Source organism: Beta vulgaris, chromosome 5 (assembly GCF_026745355.1).
Source record: "Beta vulgaris subsp. vulgaris cultivar EL10 chromosome 5, EL10.2, whole genome shotgun sequence".
Taxonomy (NCBI): domain Eukaryota; kingdom Viridiplantae; phylum Streptophyta; class Magnoliopsida; order Caryophyllales; family Amaranthaceae; genus Beta; species Beta vulgaris.
In genome coordinates, this window is record NC_079206.1 from 54,532,661 (window position 1) to 54,547,450 (window position 14,790).

The window sequence follows — 14,790 nt, forward strand, 5'->3', positions numbered from 1 at the left end:
AAGAAATCATGAAGAAGCCTTAACTGACTCTGATTGGATTACTGCAATGCAAGCTGAATTAAATGAGTTTGAAAGAAACAAGGTATGGCATCTAGTTCCTCATCTAAACAACAAAAAGTAATTGGCTTAAAATGGGTGTTTAGAAACAAACTAGATGAATATGGAACCATTGTAAGAAACAAAGCTAGACTTGTAGTAAAAGGTTATAATAACAAGAAGGAATTAGATTATGAAGAAACCTTTGCTCCTGTAGCTAGATTAGAAGCCATTAGAATTTTAATTGCATTTGCTGCTTACATGGGATTAAAACTATATCAAATGGATGTTAAGTGTGCATTTTTAAATGGCTATCTAAAGAAGATGTATATGTTGAACAACCCCCTGGTTTGAAAATAATAATCTCCCAAATCATGTCTACAGGCTTGATAAAGCCCTTTATGGGTTAAAACAAGCACCTAGATCATGGTATGAGAGATTATCAAAGTTCCTTTTAGAAAAAAAATTTAAAAGAGGAAAGGTTGATAAAAACCTTGTTCTTAAAATCTAAAGGAACTGACATTTTGCTTGTTCAAATATATGTTGATGACATCATATTCAGAGCTACTAATGAAACCTTGTGCAAAGAATTCTCAAGTCTCATGAGAATGAATTTGAAATGAGTATGATGGGTGAGTTAAATTTCTTTCTTGGACTACAAATCAAACAAACTGAAAAGGTAAAATTGTTCACCAACAAAAATACATAAAGGAACTATTAAAGAAATATGGCCTCGAAAATTCAAAGATAAATCACACTCCTATGGGAACTTCAACTAGATTAGATGAAGACTCCATAGGAACAAGTGTTGATCAAACAAAATATAGAGGAATGATTGGTTCACTTTTGTATCTAACTGCTAGTCGTCCAGACATAGCTTTCAGTGTTGGTTTGTGTGCTAGATTTCAAGCAAATCCAAAGGAGTCTCACCCTACTGCTGTGAAGAGAATTCTTAGATATCTTAAAGGAACAGATGATCTTGGACTCTACTATCCAAGAAGTGATACATTCGAACTAAAAGGATATGCAGATGCAGATTATGCTGGAGATCTTGTAAATAGGAAAAGCACCTCAGGTATGGCACAATTCCTTGTCATAGTTTAGTTTCTTGGAGTACCAAGAAACAAAACACAGTTGCTTTATCCACTGCTGAAGCAGAATATGTAGTCAGCTGCTGCATGTTGCTCTCAAATGCTTTGGATAAAACAACAACTTAGTGACTATGGAATAAACTTTGAATGTGTTCCTATTTATTGTGACAATACAAGTGCTATAGTATTCTAAAGATCCAGTGCATCATTCTAGAGTAAAGCATATACATATCAGACATCACTTTTTAAGAGAAAATGTTGAAAAAGGTTTGATTAAACTTGAGTTTTGTCAAACTGAAATCAGATTGCTGATATCTAACTAAGCCTTTGCAAAGGATAGATATGAAAAATTAAGGCTTGAGTTAGGTTAATAAAAATTAAGTGATTGTTCCTATATCATTTCCCCATGTTTGAATCAATTTGAGTGACTTTGTGTGCTAAAATAATTGTGTTTAATTGCCTAAGACCATTGCAAATTGGAATGTTGCAAAACATAAACATGAATTCAAAGAAATTAAACAACTCACAAATGTCACATAATACTCCCCTTACTGTTCCTAAGGTAAGAAACATGCATGATATGAAGGACATTGATATGTAGCATTAGTTGTTCCTATAGCACAAGTTCCTTAGCATTTATTTTCTTTCAAAAATTAAAATCATAAAATCCGAAAAATCCGAAAAATCCCAAATAAAAGGGAATCAGTTTAATTAAATCTTGTTCTTATTTATCATCTTTTGTTTTCTTTTTTCTTTTTATTTTTTATTTTGCTTTTTTTTTTCCCGCGTGTCATAATTACTATTACATGCAAAACTCCCTCCTTCAATTCTCATTATTAGAAACCGTGTTCCTCAAATCTTCATCTTCACCATAGCCGAAACCTCATCACACCCTCTTGATACTCCATAAAAACCTCAAACCTTCTCAAATCATGGCAAAAACTTCAAGAAATCTCCTTTTCCCACATCAAAAACTACCAACTTCAAAAATGGAAATCTTCATCTCCAACAAAACCCTTGAAACGACATAATTCAAGAAAACCCCATAGAGAACAGCAATTAGAATCTCCAAAGAGTATGCGTAGAAGAAAGTTAATTGGGGAAGATGATGAAGAAGAAACCCCGGAACAACTCAGGGGGAAGAAGAAGAATCACCTGTTCCTTCCAAGGAACTGTTTCTTCTCTCTTCCAAGAAACGGGTCGAACGAAGTGAATCTAGGTATGTTTTGGGTTTTTGCGTAGATTTAGAATGGGCAAATAAAGTTGAATTTCAGAATTAACTCCATTCTAAAGGAACAAGGCATGGAATTCTTGTTTGAATTCGCCTTTAAAACGCTCTTGTTCCTTAGCCATGGATGAATTCTGTGCCAATTTTGTAAACACTAATGGTCTTTACACAACGGAGGTTAGAGGTAAGAAAATTAAGTTTAATCAAGCCACATTGGGCAAAGTTTGGGAAGTTCCTTGCCAAGGAACTGATTTGTACTTTAAACGGAAAGGAACTGTTTCTTTTCCGAATTTTCCTCAGGACAAAATTTTAGAATATTTTGGAGGAACTGCTGGTCAAAACAAACTAAACCATAACCTACTCTCTCCCCTTCACAAAGTATTATTTAACTTGGTATGGAGAGCACTCATTCCTCGAACTGAAAAGAGGAGTGAAGTGGGTCCACTACAAAAAAAAAAAGCTTATATAGCGACGGATTTTTTGAGACGGATATATATCCGTTTCTAATTTAGAGACGGAATATTGATAATCCGTCTCTAAATTAGAGAAGAATTTTTAAATCCGTCTCTAAATTAGAGACGGATTTTTTAAATCCATCTCTACTTTAGGGACGGATTTTAAAAATCCGTCCCTAAAGTTAGAGACGGATTTTAAAAATCCGTCTTGAAATAAATTTAGAGACGGATTTTCTTAGGGACGGATATTGATAATCCGACCCTAAAGTTAGAGACGGATTTAAAAAATCAGTCTCCAAATTTACATATGAATATTTTATTGCACGTATTTAATTTAGAGACGGATTTTCAAAATCCGTCTCTAATTTAGGGACGGATTTTTAGAATCCGTCTCTAATTTAGGGACGAATTTTTGAATCCGTCTCTAAATTTAGAGACGGATTCTTAAAATCCGTCTCTAAATTCAAATATGAATATTTTATTGCGCTTCTTTAATTTAGGGACGGATTTTAAAAATCCGTCTCTAAGTTAGAGACGGATTTTAGAAATCCGTCTCTAATTTAGAGACGGATTTTAGAAATCCGTCTCTAATTTTAGAGACGGATTTTAGAAATCCGTCTCTAATTTAGGGACGGATTTTAAAATCCGTCTCTAAATTAGGGACGGATTTTTGAATCCGTCTCTAATATTTCTTCTCATATTACCAATATTATGTAGAGAAGTATACAAGTTGTATTTGGTGTAGTCGGTTGGAGCTTCTTCTCGTTTCTTTGAGGTTACAAGTTCGATTCCTACGAACAGCGATTCTTGCGACTGTGGAGTCTTCTTATCCTTTCCCTTGTAGAGCTGAACCGGGTTTACTTAAGGGATATTCCTAAATGGTAATGAGATCAACTTGAACTAGGTAGGTAATAATAGGTGATTAAATATAATCATGATAATATTAGGAACTATCGTGTTGTTAATTTCGTTTATATATTTTTATATTTTCAGCGAATTTAGAGACGAATTTTCGAAATCCGTCTCTAAGAGTAGAGACGGATTTCCAAAATCCGTCTCTAAACTTTAGAGACGGATTTTTAAAATCCGTCTCTAACTCGAATTAGCGACAAGGGTTTTAGAGAGGGACAATATCCGTCTCTAAATCCGTCTCTAAGCCCATATGGCGACGGATTTGACCTATTTAGGGACGGATTTTGTCCGTCTCTAAATGGACTTTTTTTTGTAGTGGTCTCTTAGATATGTGTTATATGTTTTGCTTGGACCACCACATTCAAATCAACTTCCCTTCCCTCTTCATTCAACATCTTACTCACTGTATTGAAAACAATTGTGTGATTGGGTACGGTGCTTTGATAACCTCTCTACTTCATCACTTTGAAGTAAGACTTACTGGTTGGACTACATTAGGAGTAAAACAAGGAAACATTTTAAATGAAAAAACTCTAAATGGACTTGGTTTGTCTGTCCAAAGAGGAGTACTCACTCAAGGGAGAATAGCTCCATGTTCCTCAAGTAAAAGAAAGCTACCTAAGCTTGATTTAGAAGAAGATAATGATGTTATCTTGGAGGAACCTGTTCCTAAGCCGGAGGAACCAAAACCAAAGAGGCGCAAACACATTGCTACCAATCCTAAAGTTTCTGTTCCTCAGAGGGTGAGGAAGAGCAATCGCCTAAAGATTGCTCCTACTGTTTCCGTTCCTTCCAACAAGGACTCTCCTTTAGTCCTTTCGGATGCTGAGGAACAGGAACCCTCAACTCTCAAGGAACCCACACCACCACCATCTCCTAAACTCTCTGTTCCTTTCACCAAACTACCTTCCATTTCACCCTCATCCTTCTCTGTTCCTTCCAGCTTTGAGCAGTTGAAGGATGAAATCAAAGGACCTAATCCTTTTGCTTCCACCTCCACAACTCTTCCACCAACACCACCATTTCTCCCTCCAATTTATCACCCTTCACCTTCTGTTTCCCTTCCCGGAACAGATGAACCTTCCATTCTAACCCCTCCAGTTCCTTCACAAAATCCACCTTCTGCCTCAGGTTCCAAGGGTAAGGAACAGGAAACTCCGGATGATGTTTAGCTGGGTAAATGATGTTTGTCTTCCTGCTCAACATATGATCAAATTTTATAATCATCTTCACTGGACTTTGGATGCTAAAACTGATAAAATGGTGATTCTTATGAAGACCTTAAGTGATACAGTTGTTGCGCAACAAAAGAAGATGGACTCTATGGCCCGTGCCTTGGAGGAGTTGAAGGAACAAGTTGGACTCCACCATGGGGTGGTGATGAAGAAATTAGAGGATGTGGTGGAAGAAGAGGTTGTAGAGGAACACCATTCCCCTTCCCTGTCTTAGTTTTTTTGTTGTTGTTTCTGTTTCCTTTTCAAGGAACACAACTTTTGTTTAATCCTTTTTTCTTTTCTCTCTTTGTTTGTTGTTATGGAACAAGTGTTATATATATAAACGATGACTTTTGCTATTATGTCTGTGTTTCCAAATGTTTTTGCATAATTTCTTCCTTGGAATGGCTAGTATGATTGATGTTTGAGCAAGTTTACTCCTTGAAATTCTAACTTAACCAAAAATGGTGCTTGTTTATGGTCTTAAAGTGTTAAACCAATGCATAGATCCATGCAGAGTCTATTCTTTTTGAGGATGACAAAGGGGGAAAATGATTTAAGGAACAAACTGTACATAAATTGAAAAAAAAACAAAAATGAAAAAATTAAAAAATTGGATAAGGTAAATGAAAAATCAAAAATAGGTTAAGGTGAATGAAAAATCAAAATTCAATTACTTACATAATTGTGTTTTATTTTTCATTTTCTTCTTTATTATTTTATCATTATCATTCACTTATATTATTTGTTATTGTCCTTAGTTTGTACCTTTGTTGTCATCATCAAAAAGGGGGAAATTGTTGAACCCTAATTTTGATGATAACAAAGAAACAAAGATGCAAACTAAGTAGTGAACTAATGAGTTTCTATGAGTGTATGATGTTTAAGGTATCAATGAAAGGAACTGGGAGAATACGAAGTCAAGGAAGAAGTCAAGAGATGATTTCAAAGGCTAAGTAAAGAAGTTTCTATAAGTTGATACTGGAGCAAGCGTTGGATCAAGAAGATAAAAGCTAGGCGTTTTATTTTCTAGTTCTAGTGTAAAGGAACAAAGTAAGGATGGTAAGGAACAGTGGCAGTTTTATTTGAGAATGAGAGTTTGTTCCTTTGTAAGGAACAAACTAAGTGGCACTAAATGAATCTGTTAAAGGAACTTAGTTTATAAAAGGAACTAGACTTAGGCGTGCAAAAGTATAACGGTATAATTGTGCAATTGAGTAAGTCATGCCTAAATTATAGGAAATTAGTTTTATCTAATTTCAAATGATAAAATCAGTTTAAAAAAAAAATCCGTTTAAGAAAAAGATTTTGTTTTTCGGAAAAATAAAGAAAATAAATATCCGGTTTTTAGAAAGAATTTGTTTAAAAGATATTATTTTCTTAAAGATTAAAAATTCAGTTTTAAAGATAAAAATTGTTTTTATAAAACTGATTTTCGGATAAAGCTCAAGGAACTCCTATTACTTAGGAGTAGTGGCTAAAATATATCCACGTTCATATTGAGATCATGGGATCATGGGACATGATGATAAACGTGTTCCTTAGGGAAAGGAACATCATGGGTTAATGGACTTAACATGTAATCAAGTTTTAATCCCACGTTCTTTGTGATTATCACTATAAATATTGAAGTCTAGATAAGTTCCAAAGTGTGTCTGACTAAGTAATTAAGTGAGTTTAACTAATTAAGTGTCAGTGCCTTCATTCTCTCATAATAGCCATTTATTTTTGCTTTCTTACTCTAATTCCACTAAGCTTATTTCGATCAATTGTATTTTTGGTTTTTGGGGTAAGGGAACTTTGAGTGAAGTTCTGTAAGAGAAAGGCTTTGAGTGAAGCTTGTATGAGTGAGAAAACTTCGAGTGAAGTTGAGAGGAACTCCTGTTAAGGGAACAGTGGCTCAGGATCTTGAGTTTAGGAACTCAAGGTGTGGCTCGAGTTAGAATTAGGTTGTAACAAAGTTGTTTGGCCTAATTAGTGAAAGAGTTGAGTTTAAAAATCCCTAGTGGTCGAGGTTGTTTCTTCTTGTTGGGCCCAAGAAGTTTTTCCTCGTAAAAATCCCTTGTGTTCCTCGAGCTTGTTTATTCGTTTAAGTTTTTAATTTCCGCAAAAAGTTACGTTTATTTCTACACCTACAATTCAACCCCCCCCCCCCAGTGTTCCTATGGAAATAACAACAATATTAATAATTAATAAGTACAACAACAACAATAATAATCCTTTTGAAGAAATGTACTAGTAAATAATAGTATTAATAGTAATAATGAGTTCTTTAAATATAAGCATGATCTGATCTGATCTGAACTTATTTTTCTCATCTGATCTGATCTAATTAGATCTGAAATAAGCAAAAATAAGGTGAACTGAACATAGCCTAAGTTTCACCATTGCAACTGATATAGTTTTTTTTTGGTGAAAAAGGCAGCAATTATATTAATATATTAATATAGTTCAATTTTAACAGATTTTGACAAATTAAATGGCCTACTAAAATACTTCTAAAATTCTGATATAACATCTCAGATGGCAAATTTCATGAAATAAAACTGAAAACCCAATTCCCCAATCTATACAAATATATTAAAAGGCGTGCGAAAACAAGAAACTGTGCCACGTGGCACTCTCCCTAGGGAGTTTTAGTTCATGTAATCCACGTACAATAAAAAAAAATTAAGAAGTTGCATAGTATAGGGTTTGATCCCGAGACCTCAAGTACATATACTAAAGTTTTAACCACCAAGCTAAGTTGTATTTAGTGTTATTATCATAAAGTATTATATTAATAAATGAAATTTTTTCTTACCCGGGACATAGCCCGGGTCTAATAACTAGTTACCAGAGAAAAGGAAGCTAATGTCCAATACTGATATAAATCATGGAGTAAAAGATGAAGCAGAAATCAGAATATCCAATGTGAGTGATCTCAGATAAGAACTCCCAAACATAGAAAAGCCGCCCCCTCTTTTTATTTTCTCTCTAAAACCCTAACCTCCTCTACCCCTTCTTCATCGCTTAGGAATTGCCATGGATGAAATTTCTCCTTTTATTTTCAGTTTTTAATTCTTCTTCTTGTTTTGTTGAATAATTTAGTATTTCTTTATGAGATTTCTTCAAATAGTCTCTGTTGTGGAGATCTTCTCTCATATGGGTGGTTTTTTTTTTTTTAGGTATGAGAAATTGTTCTCATTGGTTGAAATTCGAGACTCGACATGAAGATATTGTAATTTTGGATGCGGTTAACATAGCTCATTCAAGAATGTTCTTCCCAAACTACGTCAGAATAATAAACTTCCTCATCAATAGTGGCTTGATTCAGCAAATCCAAGGAGGATATGTGTATTGCTCAATATGGTTTATTTTAGTTTCTTGGAAAACGAATTTGATTTAACCTTATTTAATTATATTTTGTTTTTCTTTAATATCTATTATAGATGTCATTTGACCTTCAATTAATGAAATTTCTCTTTAAAAAAAATCTTGCATACTTTCTAACTTAATCAACGGGTTAGCAAATTAATCCTCAACAGGTTCAAGATACAATGTTTTACAACAATTTTACAAGAACTTATAACAATTTACGTTAGTGGTAATATTTATGTTATTCATGGTCAATGTTTTTATCTAATAAGGTCAAATAAGTTTCAATCAGGTTCAATAAGGTCTGTTTTTTTCTAGAAATTAAGGGTGCTAATTCCTTTGCTTAGGGAATACCGGGTCAGATCTGAATGTCTTGAGTCCAAAGTCCGTACGCCAGAATCCTGCAAAAGTAATGGTTAGACTGCCCCGGAGGTGGTTCCGGGATCGCCTCTCCAACGCTCAAGTCAGTGATCAAGCTAGAGAGATAAAGTCTAGAGAGAGATGCTCTGGTTTGTTAGGTAAGAATTCAATACCTTCTCATTGATGAGGGGGTTGGGTATTTATAGTGCTCTTGGAGATCCCAACTGTAGGCCAGCTGGAAGGCACTGACAGCTGGAAGAAACCACCATATGTGGGCCCCTGGGGGCTTAAGGCTCTGTTGGGCTTGAATTACCCTTTGCTGGTTTAGCCTGTGAAATAAACCCAAACAAAGTCTAATAAGTTTCAATCAGGGCCAATAAGATCTAATAAGTTTCAATAAGGTCTAAGTTCCATTAAGTTCCAATCAGGTTCAATCAGGTCCAATAAGTTGAATCAGGTCCAATCAGGTTTAATAAGTTCCAATAAGTTCAGTTCAGGTTCAATAAGTTCAGTTCAGATAAGGTCCAATAAGTTCAGGGCCAATAAGTTGAATAGAACGCACCCTAAGAGTATTACTCCATACAAGAAATATCTCAAAAAGGATCCCTGTTATTCAGTACCAATGTTAGCTAATTCGTTAGATAAGATTGGGTACTAAACACAATTTGCTACCTAGTTCAATTAGAAAAGCTCGCAAGTATACTGCTCACAATTAACAATGGGTTTTGCTAAATGCCTCTCTTTTTTTTCCTACTAACGCTCTATATAGATACTTCATATGTATTTATACTTATACACTATCTAATCATCCAAAGACTTCTCCAGCCAATTTTCTGGTCACTCTCTCTCATCACATATTGAAGGAGGTTGAATGACATCATCACGCGGTCACTCATCCTACAACCTTTCCGTTTACAATACGTGCAACTTTTTCAAAAATTAAAAATGCTAAAAATTGAAAATGTGGAAAAAGTGGTTAAGCGCCTAAAATAGGCGCCCAAATCTGTGGTCAGACGCCTAAAATAGGCGCCCAACCTATGGTCAAACGCCTAAAATAGGCGCCCAACCTCAGGTACAGGCGTCTGACCACAGGTTGGGCGCCTATTTTAGGCGCATGACCACAGGTTTAGACGCCTATTTTAGGCACATGTTCTTGTGGTTGGGCGCTTATTCTTGTGGTTGGGTACTTTTTCGGTATTTTAAAGTCAATTTCTGGTAAATTTTACTCTACTATGAGATGTTTTAATTAAGCTAAATAAAATCGGCCAAAATAGAGATTGAAACAAAAAAAAAATGATTACACTAAACCCTATGTATCGTAAGTTTCGAGGGCGTTACCCCCGAACCCCCATTTCTTCAAAGCGCCATGTTTAAGACATTCTACCAGTTTCATTTGAAAACATTTAATTACATTAGCATTTTCCCATAATATAACGAGATGGTAAAAAACACTTGAAGTCATTGGAAAACGTGATCTTGTCGGATTTTTTTAAAATCTCGTAGTCCTTCAATGGAGGAAATGGAAGGAATGAGAGAGAGTGTGAAAGATGAGAGGGAATGGAAGAGGTGAGGAGGAATGGAAGCGGGATGTAAAACGAATGAGTGAGTGAAAGTATTATAAACACAAATACATATATATGTAGTTATAAAGGGTGTTAGTAGGAAATTTCAGGACGGCGTTTAGCAAACCAGTTATCTTTTTGCAGTTAGCTGGAGGTGTAGCGAAAGGTAGCGCTGTTCAATTCTAAAACTACACCACAAAAGAACAAAAAATCTAACACAGATGATAAGTTTAAAATAAGCATAAGAGGGGGGGGGGGACTGAATAAATCCTTCAATATTATTCTTGCCACAGTACGATCATTAAATTTAGGAAAAAAGGGACTCACAAACCTAAGACCATTACTGCTTTACCTATTCTACTTGGTGCATATAATATTTGCTTCAATTTCTAATACCAACTGCCTATTTTCCTGCTGCTTTATTGAAACAGATAAAACATAAAACATTACAGCTTAACTAGCATAACAACATTGCATCAAAGAAAAGATGATGCTATTCTATGACCAGGAACATCTTGTTGATCAAAAAGGTACAACATTCACATAACTGTTATAGCCTATAGGTGTTGCAAGTTTGCAACAGACTTTCACAGTTTATTCTAAATCTCAAAATCCCCCATCTCCCAAGTTTGCCATAGGATGCAGATAATAGTGGATATTAACTTCCTTTTAGCTTTCTAATTTCCAGTATAACAGAAGTTGAATGAACACATAACACTACAGATTAACTTACACAGTACCTTTACAGAACTGTCAGCCATCTATCTACATGACTACATTTGCCTGCGTGCTGCATTTTTCACCAACTCTAACCATATCCTTCTTCAGTTTCCAACTCCGACAATTTACTACTTGAGACCTTTCACAATAATGAACCTTGGAAGATTCAGAACAACGAAAAAGTAATCTTCAAGCGCAACTGTCAACCAATATATTGAGAGTGAAAAAGAACAATTTTGCAAGCAAGCTAATTGCACCCAACTTTTAAACACGAGTGTCGAGTGACAGCTTCGGAGATGAGACTTTACTACAAATAAATATACAACACTAGAACATAACAAGATTACTGGAGCACTGCATTACAAATTCTTCAAGCAAAACCCGAGTCAAAACATAAAACAATACCCCAAGCATGACAGACACAGGCAAAGCAGGCAAAGCTTTCTGATAAACAGCCAGTAGCATCAACGTGATTCCAAGACCGGCTATTATAGCCAAATAACAAGCATACACCGTCATATAATCATACATTGCTGCCCTACCAACCAAGACACTGTAAAAGATAAAATCCCCAAGTCCTAGCTTAATTGCACCAGAAGATCCCAAACCAATCCCTTCAAAGGCCATGCCATCATCTGAAACTACTCCTTGGTGTACATGCCCTTCGGCATTCATTATGTGATCAAGCAATGGCACAGAAGTATCCTGATCATTATTTGGCACCCGTCCCTCTTCAGTACTCACTAAATCTCTCTCAACAGAACCACTTGCAACAGTTGATACCCCAATATTTGTATGTTCTTGCTGATCATTACTCCTCTCTCTCCACAGCCTCCTCTGACCAACACCATCAGACTCATTGACATTAACAGGCCGAGCTTCATAGACTAAGGCCGGTATATCTTCGTCCCTAGACACTGCAAGCTCCACCAAAAGCCGAAGCGGGCCAATAGGCAACAACACAGCAGCTAAATCATAGAGTGACATGGCAACCAAAAGCACCCAAGTAGTCCACTCAGGTAACATAGTAAACCAATAAGCAACCAGCACTCCAATAACAACCAAATAAGCCTGAGTAACTAGAATTGCCATCTTTGACAAAAATACAGCCAAAACTCCCACAATAGCAAAATTGAACATAATCACAACAAATGTGATAGGATCAATTGGCAAATTCAATTTCGCAATCAACAAAATAGCAATTTGAGCACCCATAAACCCCAACACCATAAAAGCAGAAAAACCCATATAATATTTCAAGAATTTGGTGCATCTAATATAGAATAAAAACACCAAAAAGAAGGTAATAATAGTTACAATTACCACAAAAACAAGAGAATTCAAAAGGGCACCTTCAAATTTGTCCCAAATTGAATCTGAATTGCTCTCATCATAAGCTAAATTGGCTATGGTAGTGATTGATTCTAAAGATGAAGATGAAGATGAAGAATCAGAGTTGAGGATTGAAACTAGAATAACTACCAAGAACATGCAAATTGAAACTGGGGTTATGATTCTGACTAGTTCTTCACCTAATGTATCAATTATGCTTGAGGGTCTTTCGTTTCTGTCCATTTTTTGGGGTTTGTTTGAAGGTGATTCAATCTTGCAGATTGATGAGAAGGGTAACGGTAAGATTTGATTTAGGGTTGTTTTGCTTTCTGGGATAAAATTGACCTTTCAGTCCCAGAAACAAGGGTAATGTGTTTGGGTGTGAACTAGATCCAATATTAGCATGTCAATCGTGTCCAAAACACCAAACTCCCAAGTCCCACGAGAAAGTTAGATAAGTTTAAGCGAAAATAAGTGCTCATTTGGTTGAAGGTAGGGAGTGCAAATCTTTAGAATATTATCTTTTCATGTAATTATATTTTTAGGGAATTGCTAGATGTTGTTTGGTGATTCAAGGAAAATGAATATTTCCATGAGAATTTCCACTTACCTATGTAATTATATTTTCTAGGAATTGCTAGATGTTGTTTGGTGATTCATGGAAAATGAATATTTTCATGGGAATTTCCACTCACCTAGGTCTCCCTAGGTAAGTAACTTCCTCCATCTTGTGGGAAGTGGAACTTTATAGGAAGTTCTACTTCCCATGAATTTGTCAACCAAACAACACCAAAAAATATCAATCCCTATAAATTCTAACCTCATATGTTAAATAATGTTAACCAAACAAACCCCTAAATTTAACGAACATTAAAAGTTAAAATAAGTTGTGATAATTTTATATAGGTGTTGAAATCCAATAAGTTTAGAGAAGTTATAATAAATTATAGAAAAACTAATTTTGATAAGTTTAGTTTAAATAGGTTTAGTAAAATTTCAACTGAAGAAAATGCACCATAAATTTTATTTTTAATCATGAGTGTTAGGTTAAGTAGAATATCATAGGCTTTTACAAATTTGTCAGACAATTAATTTTCATCCACCCATCTAATACCCAATTTTTCTGAAACATGATACATGATTACCTAACCAAATAACTCAATAAATAATACTTCCTCCGTTTCAAAATAATTACACCATTTGGCATTTGGTCACTATTCATGAGTCATCAACCAACTTAACAAGTTTTCTCTTACCATTATATAAGAAATTAAAAAACATAGTTGATTCATCTTGTTTAACCAAAGATATTTTGGCCTAGTGGTTAAGATTGAGGTGTTGTAAACGATAGGTCACAGGTTCGAACCCCCCTCCCCTTCTTTGTACTTTGTACTGCCTTCGTGGCTCATATGGATCAAAAAAAAAAAGTTGATTCATCTTGTTAAATTCATTTCAATACGAGGATTTTGAATATCAACTTTTTATAATTTTTACTTATGCACAATTAGATATATGAACGTTCAAAAAAACGTATTGGTAAATGACGCCGTCGAAAATTATGGAGAAAAGCAAGCGCTAATCTCAATCAAGAACAAACAGATTTACAAGCGATAAATCTGTAAAAACTCCGGAATCCACCCGAAAAGAGTAGGAACTCTGCGATTTTATTAAAAGTCAAAAACTGCCTCCAAACAATGACCTAATAATGTTTAAATACTTAACACAAAATCCTAATACGAAATTAAGGAAATAATTAAATCCGAAAATTATTAAAATGCTTATTTCGGACCTTAAACGAACTCGGATGGCTTAAAAAGCCTATAGGTCACGACGTAGCGGTGAGTTTGACTCGTTGGCCCGTTCCGTTTCCGAAAAGGTATCACAATAAGCAATCGGACTCCGTAAGCCCGATTAGTGGAAATCATTTCAGGCCCTTTTGTCGGACTTCCTTATCGAACTTATCCGCTAACCTTCCTACGTCAGTAAACGTGAAAAAACAAAGAGATGCATCTAAGACTATCAGTAAAACAGAAAGCTCGAAGATGCATTTTGTTTGCAATCACCTAGTGGAAACGCCTCAAACATCTTTTATTAACATTTGTGTGTTCTAGACATTCTTTCGAGCTTCTAAGTTTAATCAAAATTGGCTCCTTCCTCATCTTCTCCATCTCAAGTGATCTCCTTATTGATTTGATACTAACATAGTTGCCTTTGGTATATAGGAAATGATTAAGGCCCCCGTTCCTTTGGGCACAAATTCTGTTAAGTATAGTAAAGTTCAGCTCACTTCAATTCATTTCAATCTAATTCAACTAGTTTCCTCTTACAGTTTTAGTTCAACTCAATTCATATAACTTCAGTTCAATGCAGTTCATCCCAAAGGAGCGAAGTCTAAGATTAGTATTATTTGGTATTATACTTGGTTTATATAAATTAGTGTTATTTTTTAGAAGAAAAACTTCACAATTGAACAAAGCACATTTCTTTTATAATAAAAAAGAACGTGACTTTAAAATTGAATTT

General features: G+C 35.0%; 1 protein-coding gene across 1 annotated transcript; it reads right to left on the bottom strand.

The window, feature by feature from the left end:
- Positions 1 to 11,118: 11,118 nt before the first annotated feature.
- Positions 11,119 to 12,703, bottom strand: LOC104907893 (presenilin-like protein At2g29900). Its single transcript, XM_010696916.4, has one exon. It carries the CDS (start codon positions 12,508 to 12,510, stop codon positions 11,263 to 11,265), a length of 1,248 nt encoding a protein of 415 aa, XP_010695218.2. The 5' UTR covers positions 12,511 to 12,703; the 3' UTR covers positions 11,119 to 11,262.
- Between the last annotated feature and the right edge of the window lie 2,087 nt (positions 12,704 to 14,790).